This window comes from Rosa rugosa, chromosome 6 (assembly GCF_958449725.1).
Source record: "Rosa rugosa chromosome 6, drRosRugo1.1, whole genome shotgun sequence".
Taxonomy (NCBI): Eukaryota; Viridiplantae; Streptophyta; class Magnoliopsida; order Rosales; family Rosaceae; genus Rosa; species Rosa rugosa.
This window is the reverse complement of record NC_084825.1, coordinates 18,554,740-18,579,221: the sequence shown is the minus strand read 5'-3', so window position 1 is coordinate 18,579,221 and position 24,482 is coordinate 18,554,740. Positions and strand designations below refer to the sequence as shown.

Below are 24,482 nucleotides of genomic sequence, written 5' to 3'. Positions count from 1 at the left end.
ACATTCAAGAGACCAATAATCATTCAAGAGAGAAGCTGAGCCAATATAACGAGAATCATGGGAGATTTTTATTCCGAAAGAGTCGATGTAAAAAGTACATCTTTGTTTCACTAACTGAGAAACAGAAATTAAATTCCTCTTCATCGAGGGAATATAGAAAACATTGCTCAAATCAAAATGAGTGCCTGAGCCTAACACTAAACGGACTGTGCCTATAGCCTTCACAACCACTCCCATGCCATTCCCAACTGCTACTTGCACCTTATTTTTCCTTGGAGCTCTCTTGCTTAGAAAGCCCTGCAATGAATTCGTAATGTGAATCGGTGAGCCGGTGTCAATCCACCAAGAACTAGGAGATAAATCAACTAAATTAACTTCAATAGAGAAAGTATCTAACTGTGACTTACCCTTCTTTGCCATCCAATCCTTGAATCCCTGGCAATTTTTCTTCATATGACCTTCCTTTTTACAAAAGAAGCATTTGAAGACTCCCGGTTTCTTACCCTTGCTGTTCACAGATTTCTTGGGGCCAAGTTTGTAAGGCTTGGTCCCACTGGTACCTTCTCCAGAATTAACTGCACTAGAGGCAACAGCTTTGCCTTTTCCCTTCCATTTCGACTTTGAGATCAGATTCACAACAAGTGGTCCATCCCTCTTGATCCTATCTTCCTCTTGCACACATATCGCTATTAGCTCATTCAAATCCCACTTATCCTTCTGTGTAAAATAAGTGGTCTTCAACTGACCAAAAAAGGCAGGCAGGGTTCTTAGGGACTGATGCACTATAAATTCAACAGGCAGGGGTATCTCAAGATCTCCAAGCCTAGTGGTGATGTCAATGATCTTCATGATATGCTCACGGACACTCTTAGAGGAATCATAATTGATCCCCATCAACATATCCAGCAGAAGAGAAATCTCTGCCTTCTCATTCTCTCGAAACTTCAAAGCAATAGCAGCCATAAACTCAGTGGCTGTGTCTTTGTCAGCAATACTCCCCCTAACCACAACAGTCATGGTTTGCTTAAGAATAAGCTTGGTCATCTTGTTGGCTCTAACCCATTCTCTATGTTTCACAATCACTAGGTCAGAGCTAGTGTCATCTATCAGCGGTTCGGGCTCAGTTAGACACCAATCAATTCCCTGAAGGCCAAGGTAAAGCTCTATGGATTCCTTCCACTTCTTAAAGTTACAACCATTGAGAGGTTCAATGGTTGCAAGGGACAATCCTGAGGCGTTCAAAGCTGGGAAAGAAAAGAAAAGAAAACTTTAGTTTTCTGCCTTAGTTTCTGTCTAAAAGACATTTCAGAAAACTATGAATACAACAGAAATCAAGTCACAACAAAACAACTTGAAATCAAACCAGAATATATGGTAATCAGAATCCCCAATATATGCATATTAATTTTCAATAACAAATCTTACCTGTATGGCAAAAGAATATGTTATTGCTGAAGTTTCTTATTTTGCAAAACCAAAATACTAAAAACCAAAGTATCCCTGGAACAGTCAACACATGTATAGCAAGAAGAAAAGTCCAGTTCTCTGAATTTAGTTTTTAATACTTCATGATGCACTGTTTTATTTTTAAGAACATAAAGTTAATCCTTCTGTTGAAGATACAATTTGTTCCAAAAGAAATAAAGACACAATTTTCCTAATTCTATATCCAAATGATTTCAAAACAATACATTGACAGATTGATGTGTACAATATGCGTCAATATACCATCTTGCAATCTAGAACTAGTGGTTATTACTCCTTAATTTTTAACAAAGCAAGCTAAGTTAAAACCAAAGAAAGAGAACAACGTACCTGTTCATCAACGAATTTCCATGAGCAAGATTATGAAAGTTGGATTACCAAAATGGGAGATTATCTTGTCAACAATTCAAGACAAACAAATGTATATATAATTCAACCAGAATTCAAGAGCAGACAATTGATCATTCAGAAATTTTCAACCGGTTCCAAACGTCAAAAATTCAAGATCAATCATGCTAAAGTAAATTTCATCTGGTCCCCATGTACTCTAACCTAAGTGCATGCCAGGAATGCTTCTAGTGTTTCAGATGCTCAATCAAGAATCATATATACATAAAAAAAAATATTGAAAACGGGAACTAACCCGGTGTTCCTGCTACTGCTGGAGTTAATCGGAGCAAGATAAACATTTACAGCAACATACAAAGGCATATCGAAATTGTATCTTACAGCAATTTGGTTCAAAAACGCGGAATTCACAGGATCAATAATGATTTTCTCTAGAACCCTAATTCCCAATTCTGGGAAAACTGCTGAAGACGACCAGATAAAAGACAACAATGAATAGAGGTCTTGATTTTGAGCATATGTGTTGTGTGCACGTGACCTTTGGCTTGTCATAAAAAAAAAATGAACTTTGGGTCCGCAAGTAGGCCAAGGTTTGGGTTTGCTAGAGACAAGACTTATATTTTAATAAGTTAGTGTCCTTATTTTATTATATTTTGTTTAGGAAGAAAACGTGCAAAACCCAACATACAAATCTGAAGTGGTTTATGACATATGCAATAAGGCTCTGATACCAACTGTAAGTCCAAAAACTGAAAACTAATACAATTGCATATAAACACAAACACATATATTGCACTCACATACACAGATGCATATATAATTATAGAGAAACAATTATGCACATCTTTAGAACAAGATGTATACCTGCTGGAACTGATGAAGCCATCTCAAATACAGATCTTCTGCACTTCTCTTTGTTTGTTTGCTATCTATCTATGGGGCAAGAACTGAATAGCTCGTATCAAAGAGGGTACAGGGACCTAGTATTTATAGTGAAAACATCCTAATACAATGCCCTCCCATAAAGGATAATTGTAATCACAATAATGTCTGTAATCACTATGAAATATGTATTCCGACATCTTAGTGCTTGATTCAAGCTATTTAGGTTTTCCAATGTATTCATTTGATTCATATAATAAATATATTTAACAGGGAATATGAATTACTTAATGTCTCTAATTACTTGCTCTATTAGTAACAGTAATTGTTGTGCTAAATATAAGCTTGTAATTGTTCAATATCAACTTACATGAGCATCTCCATAAATGGCAATTGAAATGCATACTCTAGAAGCAGGCGGCATGGCAAGAATCATGCACGCTTGACCTGAATTAGAACACCCTTTATAATACATGCGTACACATTTGAATTTCGTATGAAATTGTTTTGAATTTCAGGTAAATAATCAATCATGCACTTATTTCTTGACTAATTTCTTATTTATTGTTTTGCCACATCATTGCCGCCTAGATATTCCATAACAGCAGACAATGGCAATAATCATGCACTTATTTCTTGACTAATTGTGTTTGATTGCCAATACAGTCTCCCACTTCCTAATTAGTTTAGTTTATATGTATTCACGTTAATTTGGATTATTGGATTAACATGCATAATTTGTTTATGTACAACAAAATCACCACGTGGAACCATGTCAACTAAACTAGCTATATACAATTCAGCTTCCCCTTTCCCGTGATTCTTATAAATAATGCACCTTTGCAAATCATAATCCAAGCTAGACTTGTGAGAAGGCACGGCTTCTAATTCAAAACAACCAATTTTGAAGTGACGGAAACGTTTACGTTAATGGCATTGCAAAAGGAAAAGGCGTCATCCCCATCCAAGCCAGATTCACCAATTTCAATAATTTCATTCATTCACAAAGCAATGTCTAATGAGCTTGATGTGCTTCACCGATCAACAGTGGGCTATGCCAACGGCCAAAGTGTAGAATTTCGGGCATTTTTTGAGCGGTGCAACTTTCTAAAATTGATTTATGAAAACTACTTAAGTGTCAAAGATGAGGTATGTACAACATTAAAGAATGTATTTAGAAGTGCATTATGTCTTTTGATATATATAAATAAACTATTATGTTGTTTAGTTCTCGTAAATCACCATTACCACACTTTTTTTTTCCGCTGCACACAAATTTAGATTGACAACCAAACACGATCACAATGTGTGATCATGCATGACTGCTTTAAATTAACCGTTTAGCCACATAACATATATATTTAGAGACTGTTTGGAAATAGAACATTTATTAGTACTCGAGTTGCCACTAAATTTTGGAAATGCAGGTGATATATGCAGCTGTTGATGCACGGGTCAAAAATATAGCAGAAACCTACTTCCTTCAACACCAGAATCAAATACTTGTTTTCGATCATCTGTTTAAGCTGCTAATTTCTAGCATACAAAATGAGGAAAATATTCCAAGCAAGGTGTTGCTGTGCTTTACAGGATCCCTTCAAACAATGTTTAGCCAGTGTATGGCCAAGGAAGAGGAGCAGGTATAATCCATTTGTTTTATCTGTTTTTTTCTGTATTCTATTGCTATTTATATTTACTACAAAAATGCAGGCTTATGTTTTTGGAGTATTAGTTAGTAGGCTCGTTTTTTTATCAAATTAAGCCCTACTTGCCAAATTTTTTCTATCGGAATTAGAGAGTACTATTGTTAGTAGTAATAGTAATAGTGGCCCGGCCTTGCCCAAGGGCAGCCTTGGCGACAGCCCAGGGCCCAAGGGAAGGTGGGGCACCACATATATATATATATATATATATATATATATATATATATATATATATATATATATATATATATTATATAATTTTCAATAATATATGCTGCAGAATATTAAAAAAAAAAATTATTTCAGAATTTTAGATGTAATAATTGTGTGTTTTTTTATTCTTCTTCTCATTCTTCTACTATTCAAGTCATCGAGAACTGCAAAAAATTAAGCACCATTATTATTGAGTCTCTCACTCTCTCCAAAATATTGAAATCAAACGAATTTGTCTTTAAATTTGGGGTTTCAATGGTCATTCAATTCCTCAATTCATTTTCATCATTTGTCCCTCTAGTCTTTCTCTTGTATGTTTTTCATCTCCTAATCTTTCTCCTCTCATTTTTTTAGTTCTTCTAAGGTGATTAGACAAATTTTTTGACATTCCATTAAGCAGGTTGAAGTATATATCAAAATAGGTATTGGGTGTTCTTCAATTTTGAAATTATGAATAGTAGAAGTTATATTTCTTGTTTTTGTGGTTCTAATAATTATTCTAAAAACTTGTTAATTCATAACTTTACGGAGCCAAATTAATCTCAAAATCATCATCAAAAAATTCTCCAGACCAGCCTTGGACACCAAAAAAAAAATTTCGCCCTGGGCATCAAGAACCTCAGGACCGACAATACATGGTTATGAGCTTTACAATCTTTTCATCTGTATTGAATGAAAATTTCTGATCATTTTAATTTTTCAAAAGAAAAAAGAACTAATGCAGGCACATACATCTTCTGCAGATTACAGTTGAGATGGAAAACAATATGTGATTTGTAAGTAATTAAATACATAAAAATTTAATGAAGAACATTCATTTTTGTTATATACAGATATAATTTTGAGACAATGACAACTTAGTAAATTCAAGCATAAGAGAGGTGTTGGTTTTCCACTTAAATGTATAATATCATTATATCTACGTACACTTTAGTATGCTTCCCCTTGTATATAATTAGTGGACTTTCGCTATATAAAATTAAATGTCGCTCCACTGATTCCGATCCTTACAAAAAGCTGACTGTATATGAGAGAGCTCTTTGTCTTTATGTGAAGATCAAAATTGAACCGTTCAGTTTTAAGTTGTAATTCAATTCTTAATCAGATACAAGTCAGAAATCTTAGATGACATCCTACGACCTCTTCTTTTTTTTGAAGAACCTACGACCTCTTAGTATAATTAGGAGACTTATGCTCCTTGATCAAAATGGTATTGGGCAATTGTAATTGGTGTTTCAGGTTAGGAGGATATTAATTAGCAGATAGATCTAACTATCTAAGTCATGTATTTCACTGTATAATAACCAGAAGTATTATTTTTCACCCTGGCTCATGTCATCTATACACATATACACATAACCATGCTCCCTTGTGATCTAAATTGTGGAAATGTATGTTTTTTGTTGTTGTTGCATAAGTTCCTGTCCCAGATACAACCGTATGATTATTGAACATTTATTTTCTGTAGAGTCACACGCTGACTATTCCCAAAGTACATGCATGATTGGATTCTTTCATGATTGTAATTGGTGTTTCAGGCTAGGAGGATGTTAATTAGCAGATAGATCTAACTATCGAAGTCATGTATTTCACTGTATAATAACCAGAATCCCATCACTTCCAAAAGTATTATTTTTCACAACCATATGATTATCGAACAATTATTTTCTGTAGAGTCACGCTGACTATTTCCAAAGTACATGCATGATTGGATTCTATCATGTATTCAATTTGATGTTTTTCATCAATATTTTAATAGATCTTCCAAGTATAATTTGCGGTTGGATCCTATATATATATATATATATGCTTTTCTCTTTTCAACAAATATCAGATCATCCCTTTGCTCATTCAGAAATTCTCAGTTGAAGAGCAAGCTTCATTAGTCTGGAAGCTTTTGAGCAGCATCCCCACGAATATAGTGGCTAAACTCATTCCCTGGCTAGCGTCCTCCTTGTCACTTGATGAATGTCAGCATCTGTACAAGTGCTTAAGTATGATAGTACCAGCCGAGAAGCTTCTCCAAGAGGTTAGCCTTCTTGATCTTTCCAATATTATACATTCAGATTGGTTTCAATTATTTTTTGCTATCAAGTGCATGCAATTGATTACAAGTATCTCTTGTTTATTGAAGGTCATTTTCACCTGGATGGAAGGGAAAGACAATTGTGCTGGCATGACAGCTGATCGAAAAGATGATACAAGTTGTGCATATGAGTTCAATGGGGTGTATCCAATAGATGATACGTTGCTTTGGCATCATGCTATTGAGACAGAGTTGAATGAAACACTTGCGGAAGAGAAGAAGAAGTCTATTTCTGGAGATGTTATTAATTATGATTTACTGGCTTTCTATGACAGGCTGCAATTTATTGCTGAAATTTGCATGTTTCACAGGTTTTCTTGAAACATTAGCTTGTTTATATTATTTGATTAGTCATTAAGAATGTTTAGTAATGAATGGTGTTGCTCAATTGCTTTAATTTTCTGTGATGGACTACTTTTCCTCTTCTTTCACCCGACAATAACTGATTCTTTTTTTACTCTGTTGTAGTATTGCTGAGGAAACGGTTCTATATCCTGCAGTGTATGGAGAAATTTCAATTTTCCATGAGCACAGAAATGAAGTAAATCTAACCAATGAGTTTAGGTGTTTGCTCGGAAGTTTAAAAAGTGCATCAACAATTCCTTCCACAGCTGCTGAATTTCATTCAAAGATATGCTCCCGTGCTGATCAAATAATGAAAACTTTAAAGGTGCATTTCCATGATGAGGAAGTTGAGGTGAGCTCTCTTTATTGATCAAAAGTATCTTGCGGGGATATTTGGTAGCTTCTGCAAAGCTATGCAGCATATTATGGAACCAGTACAATGAATAATACAGTACACAACTAAAAGTGACTTAAATGGAAGTCTGGAGTCTAGACTTTTGAGATGTATAACAATATTCTAATCTGCTTCTCTGTATCATTTATGTGAAGATGATATTGTAATTTTTAATTTCTTGGAAAGAGTATATATGCAAACATACATACATGTGTGTGTGTGTGTGTGTGTGTGTGTGTGTGCAATCCAAAAACAATTGGTGGTGGTTGGAGTCTTGAAATGTCTGAAGATCTAATGTATTGCCATGCAACTGTTAACAGGTTGATGGTTGGAAGTCTTAGTATACTCTCAACAATGCATGACTAGAACTGCACTATGTATCCCTTTTTGATTCTGGATTCCTTGCCTTTCTAGGTACTTCCACTTGTTCGAAAGCACTTGAGCATTAAAAGACAACAGGAAGTTCTGCATCAGAGTTTGTGTGTGATGCCCTTGAAACTAATTGAGCGTGTCTTGCCATGGCTGGTAAAGTCATTGACTGCAAATGAAGCCCAGAATTTTGTCAATAACATGCAGTTGGCAGGTTCAATACCCTTCTCCTCTATAGATTGATATACTACTTTACTGACTTGATGATTACAATACATAGTTTCTTACCAAGTTGTGATACAGCTCCAGCATCAGATATCGCACTGGTGCAGCTCTTTTGTGGTTGGGCTAGCAAGGCTTCTAATGACTGCTTATGCTCATCTAGTTCCTTGCATATCAACTCTATGTCACCATCACATTCAGTTTGTGAAAAATTCAATAGCTGTTCCACCACTGGAACACCTGCACAACCAATAGATGTTGTTTTTAAAGTTCATAAGGCCATACTCCGTCACTTGGAATATCTAGACATTGAATCTGAAAGGCTTAGTAACTGTGATGAAATATTTCTTCAGCAGTTCATTGAAAGTTTCTGTTTGTTATGGGGCTTATATAGAGCTCATAGTAATGCAGAGGATTTTGTATTGTATCCGGCAATGGAATCCAGAGACGCACTTCAAAATGTAAGTCACTCCTACACACTTGATAATAAGCAAGAGGAAGATGCATTTGAAAATATTTCAGGTGTTCTTCTTGAGCTTTCTCACCTTCACAGAGGTACAAGAGCTGGTGCCCCCATAAGTGAATGTGTGGGAAAGTACTATGAGCTGGCAAACAAGCTTCGAATAATGTTCATGTCGCTAAGAATGATGGTAGATGAGCACATGTACCGGGAAGAGCTTGAGCTGTGGCCATTATTTGGAGCACACTTCTCTGTGGAGGAGCAAAACAAAATGATCGGTTTCATACTGGGGACTACAGGTGCTGAAGTTCTCCAATCTATGTTACCATGGGTTACTTCTGCACTTACTGAGGATGAACAGAGTAAAATGATGGATACCTTCAAGAATGTTACAAAAAATACAATGTTCAAGGAGTGGCTTAGTGAATGCGGGAAAGGAAGCTCACTGTCAACTCTACCGCCTAAACCAGAAACTAGCATTTTCATAAAAGGTTTGTGCTAAAAATCCTGCAGCATACACTTTGATATTCTATGTCTATATCATTCTGTTGACAATGATTCTATATGTTTTGTCTATTTTAAGGTACTGGATTTGAAGAAAGCCATCACCAAATTGATCATACTTTCAACTCTCATACGCGGAATAACTTGAAGCATCAAATGACTAGGTTAGTCTGATTGTTGCCACCTACTTTATGATCTTGCACATGAAACCTAATGATTTGATAAGTGATAACTGCCAACATAATAGAAAGTACTGATGTTCTATTTTAGTTACTGGATTGCTGCTCAGCAGAGTTTAACTATAGCAATAGCAGTGGATAGTTCAAATAGTGAACAGTTAGGGGGACTGTCACCAATGTTTCGAGATCATGAGAAAACAGTGTATGGCTGCCAGCATTACAAGAGAAACTGCAAACTCCTAGCTGCTTGCTGCGGCAAACTGTTCACTTGTAGATTTTGCCATGACATTATGAGCGACCACCCAATGGATAGGTAATAAATTTTCTGATAATCTAGCTTCTTCTCAAGTTGAGAAATTCTATAGCTAATCATCCATTCTCTTTTTGCAGGAAAGCAACATCCAAAATGATGTGTATGAGCTGTCTTAATATTCAGCCAGTTGGGTCAGTATGCTCGACAGCTTCTTGCAATGGATTTCCAATGGCAAAATATTATTGTAATATTTGCAACCTCTTTGATGATGACAGGTACACAAAATCTATTAGAACATAATACTTGTAAGTTACCATTATTTATCATAAATTTCAATTCTTTTTTTTTTCTTTTCTTTTTGAAGTAATTTTTCAATTCTTCTTAAATCCACTCATCTACTGTGTGTGGATTTAAAAAAATAAAAAGTAAACTATATCAGAAAACTTTGATCAGTCATATGATACGGTTACACTAGCTGAAGTTTCTACAACTGAAGTAGATATCCTCATCAATACAAGTAACTTCAGATTGATAATGTGTTCTTCAATTAACCGAAAACATATCAGTTTTCTGAGTTACCGATTTCCTTACTCAGGAATGTCTACCACTGTCCATTTTGCAACTTATGCCGAGTAGGGAAGGGCCTTGGCATTGATTATTTTCACTGCATGTCGTGCAATTGTTGCATGGGGATGGCTTCAGTGAACCACAAGTGCCAGGAGAAATGTCTAGAAACCAACTGCCCTGTCTGCAATGAGTTCTTATTCACATCAAGTTCAAGAATCAAAGCTTTACCATGTGGCCATTGTATGCATTTAGCTTGCTTCAAGGTTTCTATTTCTCTCACATAAATTTCATATATCTTTTACATTGTTTTCCCTTTCTCTGTTAGATACATATTTATGAGAAGTGATTGAGTTGAATCTCTCAACCTTTCTTGTGTTTCCCTAGACTTGCACTCAGAGCAACAGTCAATACACTTGTCCAGTTTGCAGCAAATCTTCAGGAGCTACGATGGTAATAAAAGTAATAGGCTTATGTTTATATCTACATTTAAAAAAAAAAAAAATAATAATAATAATAAATTAATTAATTAAAAAAAAAATCAATCTTTGAGGACTAATATACTTCATTTACACACCAAAAATGATAAAATGCGGTTAGTTACTTAATCTGAAGTACATTCTAGACTTCATGAATGCTTCTTTCTCACTTGAGTATTGACTGTAATTTTTCAGATGACATCAACTCAATCCTCACTACTTGTGGATGGTGATGAGACCATGGAATTTTATAGCTATGACCAAAAAACTGAAATGGCTTCATGCACTGATATTAATCCTGAAGGGGGATTTTTCATGCGCACGAGCTTCTGGGTAAGGCTGAACTTGTTTAGTGGATATTGGTAGTTTCTCTCTCTTTCATCTTTCAATGTACTCAAATTTATATTTCTTTATTGTTTCCTTTTGCTGCAGGTAAATATTTTATATCAGCTTGTCTTATGGTTTGAACACCTTAATGGAAGACTAGTTGTACCAAGATTCCTGCAAAGATTAAAAAGGGGATTGGAGAATGGAGTAGCAGGACAGAAGGCTAAAGAGAGGTGTGTGTTGTGTTGTGTGGTGCTCTGCGGTCTGGTGTTGTTTTGTGTCTTAAGTACTCTTCTAATTTTGCTTGGGTTCAAAGCATTAGGAAGAAACAAGTACATTCAACTATTGTAGTGCAGACAATGATTTTTCCCCAAATAAAGAATTTATAAGATGGGGTTTCAAATTGTTCCTTGAATAAAGTCCTGTGGTATGCGGACTTTTTTGCTCTGTACTCTGTAATTTTTCTGTGTTTTCTGTGTTTTTGAGCGAACATATGTATGTTAGTGTAACTTTATGTGTGAGAGACTTATATTTACGGCGGGCCACTTTGTTACAGATCTCTTTGTAATGTTACCATTAATAAATAAAGTTATCATTTCTACTACTCAGAAAAAAAAAAAAAAAAGGTCACTCTAGTGTTGCCAACCTATTTAAGTTGTGATCATGAGAGAACTGTTCTCCATATCATATATAAGAAACCAGAAACTAGAAACTATATAAAAGACATCAAGGTCCGTTTGCAGTAATCAGAAGTAATCACGACGGGGAGCGGAAGGATGAGAATTCATTCTTAGCAGGCCAATTGATATACCCACTTGGCCACTTCCATTTGCAACACTATGTTTCACTTCCATTTATATGAGAGTAATCTGTGTCCCAAATAATGTGTGAATGTGCACATACACTGCAAAGGAGAACTGTTTGAATGAAACATCAAGTGAAGCAAAAGCCAACAAAAGATAGGAGCACTAACTATGGTGGTGGATGTGTTTACAACCTCAATCTCCTTCGATAAATACAGAAAATTCAAGGGAGAGGGAAAAGGTGAAAAGGAAAAAAAATAAAATAAAGGGTAGAACAAAGGAAAATATCCAGGTCCTTGAGTTCAAACCTATCTACCAAACCACTACTCACTACTAAGGTTCACCGTAATCAACTAACTAATGACTCCTATTATCTGTACATATTAGGTCTGCCAGGATCATCATACGATGACAAATGAACTGCGGGTACCCCAGCAGGCCTTCGTGGAAAGGGTCTTGTTAATACTTCATCAGATGTTGTCCAGGGTGTCGGGTCTGAAAAAGGAGGGTAGTTCTGATAGGTGGTGGAATTGGTATATCTGGATGACGGTTGGCTCATATCTAAGTAGGGATCAAAATGTGGAATCGGCGTAGAACCTCTTGACCAAGATTCTGCATAGTGACCACCAAGAAATCTATTATCAGCAGAAAAATCAGTCTCACCGGAGGCGCTAGTAACAAATTGATCAGCAACATTCATGGGAAAATTTGGTCTGGTCTCGATTTTATGATTGGTGACAAATCGACCAGCAACATCAGAAGAAAAAGTTGGTCTGATATCAAGGTAAGGACTTGCGACATATCGATCACCAGCATTGGTAGAAAAGGTTGGTCTAGTATCAACATAATGGCTTGTGACGAATCTATCACCAACATTGTTAGAAAAGGGCGGTCTAGTCTCAATACTGGGATTGGTGATGAATTGACCTGCAACATTAGAAGAGAGAGCTCTTCTAGTCTCCACATAAGGACTGGCAACAACTCGATCCCCAGCACCAGTAGAAAAGGTTTGTCTATTCTCAACATAAGGGCTTGCGATGAATCGATCACCAACATGATTAGAAAAGGGTGGTCTAGTCTCAATATAAGTGCTTCTGACAAATTGATCGGTGGGAGCTGCTGCCATCCCCTTATCAGGAAAATATCTTGCCGATGATAAGGAAGATCCCAAACCAAGGTAGCTATTTTTAGTCGCAGCTTCTTCAACTGCAAAATCAGTTGGTAATCTGAAAAGCCCAGCACACCCAACAGGAATATCCAATCTGCTTCCAGTTGTTATAGCAGGAATAGACGGTTCAATAGATTCCTGAACAGATGTACCATCTAGTAGAGGCAATCTAGTCATTTTTTGCTGAAGTGATAGCTTTGCTTTTTTAAGTGCATCCAGTACACCACCCAACCGATCCTGTGAGTCGTGAGGCACCAATGCATACAGGTCATTTCTGCTCCCTGAAGCATTACGTAAACTACTGTCTTCATCGGAAGAAGAGGCAACTGATGACCTGTTGTGGGATGATCCAAGCAAAAGTGGGTCATGATGGGAGCCAGGTGAAGGTTGATGAGAATTGTTTTCTAGGCTCTCTTGAGTTTGCTTTTCATATGCCGTGGGGAATGCAAATTCTTGAACTGGTGAGGCAGAAGCAACACTGCTTCTATTCAGCGGATCCTGCATTCCTCCCATCTCTACATCTGAAGGTGGTAGAAAACCATTTGGCTGCGTTTTGGTCTTTTCCTCAAATAGGCAAGCATCTCTTGCCTCTGACTTTGCCTCCTGAGCTTGGGAAGCAGCAATCTCAGCAGGAAATGAAGCCTTCATCTCATCTCTTTCCTCAGTGATATCTGAATGGTTCCCAGGGTCACACGAATCCTATATGACCAAATTAAAAAAAGAAGAGTAAGTGATAAAAAACCAAATAAATAAACTTACTACAATAGAAATTGCTTTTACTACTTAAGGTGGTTAACAACTGACTAGAACCACCAAATGCATTATTTTAACAAACCAACATATGAAAATGAGAGCAAAATTATGCCACTCTCATTCTCTCATTCTGTTAGACAAACCTCTTCAACCATATCCGTAATCTCTGCTGCATTTTTATCTCATAGTCTACTATGTCTATATTCATTAAATTTGCTAGTTGTTCGAAGTTTAGGCCTTTAAATCCTTAGTTGTAAGTTTTAATTCCTTAGCTAATTGTCAAGTCTTGTATCTATATAAACTCCTCTCTAAGCTAATTGCCTACGAGACAGACACAGAAATACTCCAACTTCTAACTGGTACAGAGCGGCCAAGGCTCTCTCAGATCCTTGTTCTCGCTTTCTCCAAAATACAGCACCCGTTTCCCTCTCTCTCCTAGGCTGCCACTTGCCCCTCTTCCTCTCAAGGCCGCTGCACACCACCTTTCTCCCTCAGGGGCTTGTCTACACCTTGCTTCCAACTTCTCCAGTCAAATCTTGTCTCTCCTAGATCATCGAATACACTGGGGAGTGTTAAACAACCTCCTCCATCTCAGTTAATTAGCATTTATTTCTCATACTCAAGTATGTTTATATCATTGTATTTGCTATTTGTTCAAAGTTATGTGATTGATTAAGTTTAGGCTTTTAAATCCTTGTAGGTTATCTAGTTGATTATGTTTATTCCTTACCATGTTATACTTTCATAAATGCCCAACAAAAAGCCCTCACTCAGCTATGAAACATACATATCATGAGAGTTGAAGCGGATGCCTCCATGTATCGTAGTCATCCATATACAAACAACGTGAGCAGCTTGAAAAACGATATAATAAGATGGCAAAAACCTAATACGAAACAGGAAAGGGTTGTACTATCACTCAATCAAACCTAAAACTGGCACCACCTCGAGGCATGCATAAATGGATCGACTTAGTGCTGAACAGATAACCAATTTTAGCACAGAGATTCTTACCAAGTAGTATAATATTAAGCTATTTTACCTTCTTCTTCTTTTTTTTTACCCGGTATGAACCCTCGTAGAATTAAGATTTTCCTAGCATCTTGATCATACAAATTTTTAATTTCTGCCAATGTATGATGATGGGTTTTATATGGAGATAAGGGCTCCTAGGTTTGAGTTATTAATCACAAGATATGTGTCAATGCAAGCACAACTTGACTGAGTTACAGGTTAGATAAATGCCATCCAGACACGATTAACTAAAAATCAAGTTAGGGATCACTACTTCCCTACAGAAGTCCAAATTCCAACATGCCAGACTTGTGTATGCCCAACTTATGGGGAAAAGAAGCTATACAGTTGTACATTTTACTCCAATATCATGGCTGAAGCAAGAACCTTATAGGCATGCATAACTCTTATAGGCTTAAACCACAGAAGCAATGACACTGTATCACAGAACCACAGTAGTAATGTATTACAAGTTGGCAAATGGCTATATGCTAAACTGAAATCAATATGTTTATGCAACAAATTTATTATCTAGGCTTAACAGCCAAAAAGTAATTATATAATCTGAAGCATCAAGGCATTTTTTATGTTTCCTTTTTGGTGAGCTTTAGGTGATAGAAAATCTTGCTATATGGAAATGATTCTCGGAAACATATATTAAGAGTTGCTGTAAATTTCAGTAAACCAGAAAGATAGAGAATAAAGGGAGGAGAAGAGAGTAACGAGGAGATATCAAGGCACCAGGACTCTGCGTTACAGGAGATAGCCTTATTTATAGACTTCAAATGCATTTTCCTCAGACAGACTTATTGCTCATTAAATAACAAGAGACCCATTGAGAACTTAAAGACACTTTATGACCATTAGAACTCAAATAGACTCTACGAACTAGATGCACAAACGCCTTTTGATAAAACTTTAGCATCACCTCCGATGATGTCTCTTTATTTACTTAATGACTACACTCAAACTCCCAGGCAGACTTCTCACTGGACCGAAAAGGCCTTGGTGGCAGAGTTGGGCCAATGTGCTTAGTCTTGGGTTTCAAAAGAGTAAATCTTTTCTAGCCAAGTGGCTACTGCCTCACTGAATATAACTCAACTACAATTTCACCTTTCAAAAGGCCGAGTCAATCCTAGTAATGTCCCAAAAATTGACAAGAGAGAAGTAGATTCTTGTATGAACAGTAATTATTTAACTGAAAATAGAATGACCCCAAACATGCGAAAACTCAAGTACAGATGTATAGGTTAAAACTAGGAGCCAGAGGCACAATTGGGAAATGAGGTTGTGATGACTGGTAGTGATAACAATGGAAACACTGTTGGTGGTAGTTGATAGCATTGAGCACTGCAGGCCGGTGATAAATGCAATTAGAGGAAGTGGAGTGAAGCGATGAGTGAGCTATTGATGATATTTTGTGGTAGTGCTGACCATGCAGTAGCAGTATCAATTTCAAGCATTAACCAATATTTTGTATGTAGTGCATTAGTAGTAACATTTTAAGTCAAAGAAAAAAGTATGTTAAATAAGTCTGGTGTGACAATGTTCATATAAGCATACCGGTGTACTGGTGTTATTTTCTCTGAACTTCTCTTCCCATTCTCTTTGAGCCTTTTCCATCTCTTCATTTTGGCCAATAAGTTGTGCCTGAAATTCAAGTGCTTTTTCCATGTCTTTGTTTCTTCCATGCCCATTAAAATCAAGGTCACCATTCCCTTGATGTTCTTTGCTCCCTGTGCGTGCATCCTTCAATAAAACTTTCTCTTTCTGGGATTCAGAACCTTCTCCCAATTTCTCAGGGTCACTGTATGAGCAATTTGGAAGACCTTCTGAAGAAGCAGCAACTCCATTTTCTTCAGAATCATCAAACTTCACCTGCTCAACTTTGGAGCGCTCAACTACTGACCTGAAATGCACAAGTACACCATTTTTGTAAACGAAGAAGTTAAAACCCATAATACACATCAAGAAGAAAGGATGTTCACTTGGAAAATCCTTTTCTCTCAGAAAGATTTATATTGTATCATGGTCTTGGGAGAATCAATACAGAACTGAGCAGGATATGATGAGGTCAATACTCGTGACATGTCTGGTGTGAACCACGTACAGTCTTACGCAATAGATATGCAAAACCAGTTAAACTCCAACTCTTTATTGGCTGGAAAAAAGTAAATTGGAAATAAAATAAATAAATCAACTATTGGTATAGCATCTATTTCAGAATGAAAAATGGGGGAAGGAAAAGTCAATCTGGCAGACTGCTCTCTTGAATCTGAAAAATGAAGATTTCAGGAGCACATTAGGTAATGGTGGGTGCATCTCAGTTGTTCATATCTGATCCAAAGACTATAATGCATGTCTTCACTTAGGTCCACATTCATATACCTTTATGTGTGTGTGTGTGTGTGTGTCCATACAAAGAAAGTAAGTTAAATCAATATACCTTGATTCTCGGTGTTTTATCTGGCGGCAAGATTTTCCAAGGTTATGTCTTGAAGAAGATGAACCAATGGCTGAAAAAGTGCTACGTCTTCTCATGGATGGTTCCTTATACTTTTCACGAGAACGCGGAGAATCAATGCGGCCTTTCCAAGACAAGCTTCTACCAGGTATTGAAGAAGAATCAAGGTCAGAACCTAAATGTTCCTCGTGCTCATTTCTTCTCGCCTTTGAAATTAAAAAGCTCTCGTCTTCCTTTCTCGAGTTATTACCCATTTCAGATTCTTGGTGGGTTTCCTGATCAGAGCTTGAATCAAATTCCTCAGAAATGTCACTTGCCCCCTGGTCCTCCAAAATGGCAAGAACATCTGCTGTGGCTTTCTCAGCCATTTTTCTTTGAAGAGAAACAATTTTAAGCTGTTCCTCCAGTTCTTCTACCTAAATTGTGTAGAAAAACAACACTTCTAAGTAGATATAGAGAGGGAGAAAGAATTCTTTAAGCACTAGATTAAACGAGGTAAACTTGAGGCATTCCTGTAACTTTAAGCATACCATTTTTTCCAGCTCATTAGCTCTTTGTCTTGCGCTTCTAGAGACAGACCTTTCGGACAGTAAACGTGCCCGAAGAAATTCAATGGTAATCCCAGGAGAATCCTCCATGCCTGAATTACTCCTGATTATAAAGCAGCCACATTATTAGCACAATACAAACATAAAATACATGACAAGAGCAAAGACTGTAGTGGGAGGTTGTGAATGTTTGTGGTTTCCCGTGTAAGTGGAAACTTTGAAGAATATTATGCTTCCAGAACGAATCAACCTACAAATCACAATTAACATAACCTACAAAGTTCGAACATCAAAGACTAATTGTCTTTAAAGGGATATAGCAATCTCTTTTATTTTTTTCTTATCTTTTATGGGTGAAAAAGGATATGGTAATCTAAATAAGCGAACTTCTAAAGTGAACGTCACTAAGTCATTCATAAATAAATAGATGAATTCTGTAGTCATCTAACTGAAGGACTAATGAGCATAGAACCAATCCATTTAGTCATCTTTTTTCTCTTTGATAAAAGTACGATAAGAACAAAAATATCAGGTTTATAGTTTTTAATCTTGGGTATAATAAAACAATACCTATAAGATGCCAAGTAGCTACCAAGCTTTGCTTCTGCATATGGAAAGGTATGTAAAAGGAAAAGAAGAAATACTGATGATAATAAGTTACCCACTACTGCTAGACCAGCCCAATGAAGTAAATAAACGTATAAATAAGGAAGTGAAAATCCCATCCCCATCCCCAAGACCCACGCACAGCTACCTATAGGCCTCCCAGTTGATCCCAACTAAGAAAAATTTGTCACTATACAACAGCCTATTACCCTCACTGGAGTCACTGCCCACCCATAAAGTGTGAAACCTGTTTTTCAGCCTTAGGTTCTTTCTCCTCCAATTTTTCTTCTTCGATCTCTCATAGTCAAGAGATTATTGGTCACTCCCAAAGTCCCACACTTTATTCACCAGTTCTATATTTGGTAACGAAGTGGGTTTCTTTGGGCATTTCTTCTTACCCTCCTTTTATCAGTGATTTTATGTTTGAAATTAAACTCTAGGAACCTTCAAAGGGCCAACAATGTTTGGAGATTACTATTTGGAATTGGCTCATTACGAACAATGATGGTGAGTTTGAGGATTGTGGGTGTCTACTGACAAGATTACGTTTTCGGAAGCTTTATCTCTGGATTAGGGTCTTTACAGAGGTAAAGATTGCTTTGTACAGTATCCATCATTTCTACCAGACTACGAGAAATCATGAATGAGCAATAGAGCAAATAGTATGTTCAAGTTTTTTAGGATTTCACTGAAGAAAATTATCAAATCTAGCCCACATTAAAACAAACAGGCAGACTGGAGCAAAGAAAATTCGAAATCATAATTATTTTCATAGCATCAAATAACAATACAGAATTAAAACCTAAAAGTCACAGTTAATTTTTGAAAATTCCTTATCTATTTATTCTTCAGCTTCATTTCAAAACCCAAAGTGAAAAAAAAAAATGAACCCACAGAAAGGAACATAATTCAAAACCATTGAAATGAGAGATCGAAGAAGATCCTTACCTCCGATCTTGCATGTCCTGATTGGAATTATGCATTTCTAATACAAATTAACGAAACCCCAACTCTAGCATTCAGCTGCTGCAGCCATGAAAGACGCAGAATCAAGTTCAAATCACAGAGGTGTTTGAGATGAAAGAGATCGAATCAGGTTAGCGATTGAGGTAGAAAAGGCAAGAGAGAGAGAGAGTTGTGGTTACCTTGGAATGGAAATTCCATGAGCGATGAACCCTAACGGAGACTTTTTGTTGCAGTGGCGAGAGAGAGTTTGGTCCGTTGGGAATGAACAGAGGAAGCTTCTTTGGGACGACCATTCTGAAAGCGACGGTAAAAAACAGCAACAAGCCAATCATGCTCGATGGGTCCATTTTGGGACATCCTCCTCCTTCTCTTCTCTCCTTTTTCCTTTTTTTTTTTTTTTTTTAATTTTGATTTTGAATTTAGAAATTCTTTCTTCATTTATTAGCATCCTCGTACTTTAACACATAGTAATTATAGAAAATTACATAGTAGTACCTAACCAAAGATATAAACACAGAAAACCCACCTTCAATTTGTTTTATACAAATAAGGACACAAGCTCAGGCCCAAAACCAAATGAAGCAGGCCTGGCTTCGAATTTTGATAGAAAATGACTAAAATGCCCAATTTTCATTACAATTTACGCTCATGCCACTGGGCATAATACTCAACGACCGAAACCAGAAATCCCAAAACGCAAAACGCCCAAACCCAAATCAGAAACCCCAAAATCTCCAGCGACGGATCCAAAACGCACTGCAAGATCTCCAAAGCAGTAGCACTCAGCTTGAATCTGGCTCCAATGGAGGTTGGTAAGGTAAGCTCTTACTCCAATTTTGCTGCCTTCGTTTATGTTTCTTCGAATTAGGATATGAAAAGATGAGGTAGGAGTAGCAGTAGAATCGATTGAAACCTCCAAAGCTGAGTAAATCGAAAGTAGCAATATAATCGAATTGAAATCTCCAAAGCTGAGCAAATCGAAAGTAGCAGTAGAATCGAAACCTCCAAAGTTCGATTTACTCAGCTTGAAACCTCAACATTTGTATAATCGATTTCGAGGATTTATATATTAACTACTGTGTCTCTGTGTTGCTTATTCATGTTTGCTTGCTACTGTGTCTTTGTGCTGGTTGTGTTTTGGTGTTGAGAGTTGGATATGATGGTTGGTTTTGGTGGAGATTGAGATCTTGTGGTATTCACAGACTCACATTTCGAGTGGATTCAGTGTTTTGTGGTTAGTGTGTGTATAGTCCAGTGGTTCGAGCACTCGATGTGTTGATTAGGTTCTACGCTTTACGGAGTCTGTTTGGTTATTTTGAAGGATATGAAGTGCATCCGACTTATTTTCACATCAAACAGTGTTAGTGCTGGTATCATTTGGCTTAATATACTTTCAGCAAAATATACTGCTACTGTGTTAATGTTCTATAATCTATATATGTCAATATGTGGTTAAATTGTATACTGCTACTGTGTTCTATAATCTATACTGCTACTGTGTCAATTGTATTGGAGTAATCTTATGACTTTACCCAGCAATTATTAGCAATAAGTAATAAATTGTTAGGAACTAGAAAAGTTAGCGAGCAGAATAACGGTATGAGTTTTGATTAAGAAATGTTAGAGTGATTTGTTCCCTATAAATCATCAAGAACTAATCCAATTGCAAGTAACATTCATTATGAAATGACATTCACCGTTCTTCATACTATAAAGGAAAAATTGGGAACACATCAAGCAAAGCATTGAGACTATCATCTACATTGTATCAGTGAATTATTTGGTCTGTGTTTCAGCAAAATATATTGCTAATGTGTTAATGTTATATACTGCTACTTTGTGTAGGTGAGAAGAAAAACTCTGGCATGCAGGAAAAAGTTTCCAAGCACAAGAGCAAGATTGAAGAGACAAAAGCAGAAAGAGGTGGAACAAGACAGGGAAGAAGAGGAAAATGAAGAAAAGGAGGAAGAAGATGAAGAAGAACAAGACTGGGGAGAAGAGGAGGAGGAAGAAGAAGAGAATGATGGAGCAAGGAACAGAGGCAAAGGCCAGAAACAATCATATTGCCAATACAGGTGCAATATGATTGCCTTCCACGACGTGCTTCATAAAGTGTATGAGCAGCTCAATCGTGAAGAAAAGATGGGATTGAAAGCCGAGTTGAAGAAGACGCCATTTTGGAACTTGATTGAAGCTTATGGTAAGGGATTGATGACTAAGAACACAGCTGCAAAATCAGATCGAGAGATGCATAGGTTAGTGCAATGCTACAAGCCGGCTTTGAAGAAATTTAAGTTTGGAAACAAGTTGGCAGAAATAAGTGTATCGGACGTGCAATACATTTTGGGTTTGCCAAACCGAAAATCAGCTATCACGGTGCCAAACCCAATAGATGATCCTAAGAAGCCGACTGATCATCCTATTGTTCGAAGGTTCTTTCCAAATGACCAAAGGATAAAAAAAGCAAGAATCATGAGCTGTATTGATGAGCAGTTAAGGGAAAAAGCTCCGGGGTGGATAGAGAACATGACAAAGTTGCTGCTACTGCATTTGTTCATCACGCTACTGTTTGCAAGCTCGGGGTCAACCTTAGGATGGAGCTTCGTGAAATGCATCACGGATATTGAGACAATGAAGAGATATAATTGGGCATCTGTTGTTAGAGACTATTTGCTATTGTGTTTGCAAGCTGCTACAAAGGGGAAAGCAAGGCAAATCAGTGGATGTGTAACATTAATCCCGGTAAGTCACTACTGCTACTGCTATTGCTACTATTGATACTATATAGTTAAATTATGTGTTACTTATATCTGTTTTGTTTTTGTTATGGTATTGGATATCCGAGAGGAGTACTATGCTTGTTGAAATTGAAGGCAGAGAAGCAATGACTCCAGGGTGCGTCAAGTGGAGTCTCCCTCAATTCACAAAAGAATTATTGCAGAAAATGCAAGTTGAGGAAATAGAGGTGATGGATCTGCTACTGTATGTGCTTCTGCTACTGTGCAATATGCTACTAACTTGAGAAATATTTTATTGCAGATTGATAATGCAATTGCCGACAACAAAAGAAGCAAAGATGGCAAGGAAAACAGTGACGATGACTTTGAGAACCCTCCATCAAAGCATGCTGCTACTGCACAGGCAAAGGGGCAGAAAAGACAGAGAAGAAAAGAAGGCCACAATAGCAGCCAAAAAACCAACCAAAAAGCGGGTGGCAGAAAAGAGAGCAAAAAGTAAAGAAAATAAGATCTCGAATGAGGATGCTACTGCACCAGCTGAAAAGGAAAAGCGTAGAAATGAAGAAGAGACAGCTCATAATGAATCAGAAGGTTTCGAAGATGAACATGAAGACATGACATTAAGAGATTGGGTAAGTACAATGAAAATTTACATTTATAGTAGCTACATGTACATTTTTACTAAAATCATCTTTGTTCTGTATTTTAGATGGATATGAACAGCATGGATTTTGCGAAAAAGATGGACTAGAATAGAGGAGAGGAAGGGATGCAAACAAAAGGCACAAGTGGAGTAAATGTCAATGAGGAAGAAAAGGTAAATAAATTTAAGTTCCTCGGGTTTCTGCAGATTTCTTTTGGTCTACTTCACTTTGGATCTTTACCTTGTTTTGATATAGTTTGATTGGTAACAATGTGATACTGCTTTATTTTCTAATTTTTCTGAACTATCATTTTCTTTTGGTTAAGGATGTTGCGGATGGTGTTGGAGATGACTTTAGCTTTGACATTGGATTGGAGGGGCAGGAAAATGAAACAAACTTTGTCTATTAGCATCAGGATGGAACTGAAGGAGGAGAACTGGATCAAATGGAAAGGAATGAAAAAACTGCTACGGAGGCCAATGAAGCTAAAAGGAACGAAGAAGCTGCTACTGAGGCTGATGAAGGTGAAAGGAACGAAAAAGCTGCTACTGAGGCTGATGCAAATTTTACGGATCAAATCGTGAAAAATATAATATAAGAGATTGTGAATGAAACTGAAAGGAACGAAAAAGCTACTACTGAGGCCGATAAAGCTGCAAGGAACGAAAAAGCAGCTACTGAGGCCGGTGCAAATATTACGGATCAAATCCTGAAAAACATTGTAGAAGAGATTGTGAATGAAGAGTACAAGAGCAGGTATGATTTGCATTTATATGGTTCACATTTATATGTTATAATTGTGAATGAAGAGATTTGTATTTATCACTATTATTTTTTGATTAAGTTTTTTTTTTTTGCGTTATATGGTTTGCATTTATATTGATTCATGTTGTGTGGATTGCAATGCTGGTTGTTTTGATGTTGGGATATAGAAAGTTCATAATTGGGTGAGGTTGTATGCTACTGTATGCAGGAATGATCCGGCTTGGTTCAAGGAATGGGAAGACTTGTTGCAGAGTGAGTATGACGAATTTGGCTATCCAAGCACTGATAAAGAACAGATCAACACAGTGGAGCATTGGCAAGATGTAGCAATGTTAAAACAAGATATGGCGGGAAGCGCTATCGAGAGCTGCAAGAGGAAGCAAGCTTATATAGAGAGGTTGTGGGATGAAAAAGAAGAAGTGTCAAACAAATACAAAAAGTTGAAGACAAAGATGAAGAAGAAGCAAGAAGAGATTAGAAAATGGAGAAACAAATGCAGACAACTAATGATGATAGTGCAAAGGATAGAAAAAGATGAAGATGATGATGCTGCTGCTGCTGTTGTTCCTACTCGTGCTACTGTTCCTACAAATGAACCAAGGACACGATCAGCGATAAAGAGAATCAAAGAAAGAACCGATCGGAAAGAGAAGCAACTAGAAGGTTTTGAGGTGCAGAAACCATCGAAGAAATAGAGGAAGAAGAGCAATTAAAGGACTTCACAAACATATTAGTAGTCTATTTTGGTGCACCAATCGTATGGGATTCGGTGTTTAGTTAGTCATCCAAATTAATATATATTTTCATGTGCAGAAGATAGGGATATATTTGTAGATTTGCTATTGCGTTTCATTTTTTTATCTTTGAACAAGCAGGATGGGAAGGGGATCAAAATCTTGAATTACAAAGTTGCTTAAAAGGTTGAAAATTGATTCAAGTTTTCTAAGCCAAACCAAAATTTAATGTTAGGTTGGTGTGATATTTTGTTGGGGAACAAAAATGTTGGAAGGCATTTGATTGTGGTTTTCGGGTTTGGTGTCCTTTACTCTATGCTTCATTTGTGGTGACCAAACATAAAATGAAAAAGATTGAATATACACGAAGGCAGAAGATTGAACATAAAACAAGGCAGCGTGCCGCTGCACCGCCAACAGGCCCTGCCACTACACTAAAACATTTTGCTACTACACCAACTAAAAA

General features: G+C 36.9%; 3 protein-coding genes across 5 annotated transcripts; 1 reads left to right on the top strand and 2 right to left on the bottom strand.

The window, feature by feature from the left end:
• Nucleotides 1-262: 262 nt before the first annotated feature.
• Nucleotides 263-2,292, bottom strand: LOC133716328 (uncharacterized). The gene is made up of 3 exons (XM_062143038.1): nucleotides 2,129-2,292; nucleotides 408-1,244; nucleotides 263-297 (listed from the first exon to the last, which is right to left on the bottom strand). The coding sequence occupies exons 1-3, from the start codon at nucleotides 2,172-2,174 to the stop codon at nucleotides 263-265; spliced, it is 918 nt and encodes a 305-aa protein (XP_061999022.1). The 5' UTR covers nucleotides 2,175-2,292.
• Nucleotides 2,293-6,262: 3,970 nt separating this feature from the next.
• On the top strand, nucleotides 6,263-11,361 carry LOC133715774 (zinc finger protein BRUTUS-like). 2 transcript variants are annotated; one of them, XM_062142417.1, is made up of 12 exons: nucleotides 6,263-6,660; nucleotides 6,766-7,028; nucleotides 7,186-7,414; nucleotides 7,871-8,039; nucleotides 8,129-8,998; nucleotides 9,091-9,175; nucleotides 9,282-9,503; nucleotides 9,581-9,718; nucleotides 10,039-10,273; nucleotides 10,395-10,469; nucleotides 10,682-10,819; nucleotides 10,919-11,361. In XM_062142417.1, the coding sequence occupies exons 1-12, from the start codon at nucleotides 6,628-6,630 to the stop codon at nucleotides 11,162-11,164; spliced, it is 2,703 nt and encodes a 900-aa protein (XP_061998401.1). In that variant the 5' UTR covers nucleotides 6,263-6,627; the 3' UTR covers nucleotides 11,165-11,361. The 2 variants fall into 2 exon arrangements, with proteins under 2 accessions (XP_061998401.1, XP_061998402.1); XM_062142418.1 differs by having other exon boundaries at nucleotides 6,265-6,660; nucleotides 10,395-10,460.
• A 390-nt stretch (nucleotides 11,362-11,751) lies between these two features.
• On the bottom strand, nucleotides 11,752-19,470 carry LOC133714209 (uncharacterized). Of its 2 annotated transcripts, none has more exons than XM_062140295.1 (6): nucleotides 19,315-19,470; nucleotides 19,118-19,192; nucleotides 17,546-17,666; nucleotides 16,998-17,431; nucleotides 16,115-16,460; nucleotides 11,752-13,483 (listed from the first exon to the last, which is right to left on the bottom strand). In XM_062140295.1, exons 2-6 carry the CDS (start codon nucleotides 19,150-19,152, stop codon nucleotides 11,987-11,989), a joined length of 2,433 nt encoding a protein of 810 aa, XP_061996279.1. In that variant the 5' UTR covers nucleotides 19,153-19,192; nucleotides 19,315-19,470; the 3' UTR covers nucleotides 11,752-11,986. The 2 variants fall into 2 exon arrangements, with proteins under 2 accessions (XP_061996279.1, XP_061996278.1); XM_062140294.1 differs by having other exon boundaries at nucleotides 19,118-19,195; nucleotides 19,315-19,469.
• Nucleotides 19,471-24,482: the final 5,012 nt, after the last annotated feature.

Coding starts and splice junctions, on each gene's coding strand:
- LOC133716328 (XM_062143038.1), bottom strand. CDS start 2,174: ATGTTTATCTTGCTCCGATTAACTCCAGCAGTAGCAGGAACACCGG. Junction 1,245..2,128: donor AGCAGTAGCAGGAACACCGG/GTTAGTTCCCGT, acceptor TTTCTTTCCCAG/CTTTGAACGCCTCAGGATTG. Junction 298..407: donor GGATTGGATGGCAAAGAAGG/GTAAGTCACAGT, acceptor AATTCATTGCAG/GGCTTTCTAAGCAAGAGAGC.
- LOC133715774 (XM_062142417.1), top strand. CDS start 6,628: ATGATAGTACCAGCCGAGAAGCTTCTCCAAGAG. Junction 9,176..9,281: donor TTGAAGCATCAAATGACTAG/GTTAGTCTGATT, acceptor GTTCTATTTTAG/TTACTGGATTGCTGCTCAGC. Junction 10,274..10,394: donor TGCATTTAGCTTGCTTCAAG/GTTTCTATTTCT, acceptor GTGTTTCCCTAG/ACTTGCACTCAGAGCAACAG.
- LOC133714209 (XM_062140295.1), bottom strand. CDS start 19,152: ATGCATAATTCCAATCAGGACATGCAAGATCGGAG. Junction 17,667..19,117: donor CAGGACATGCAAGATCGGAG/GTAAGGATCTTC, acceptor CTTTATAATCAG/GAGTAATTCAGGCATGGAGG. Junction 17,432..17,545: donor CTAATGAGCTGGAAAAAATG/GTATGCTTAAAG, acceptor TACACAATTTAG/GTAGAAGAACTGGAGGAACA.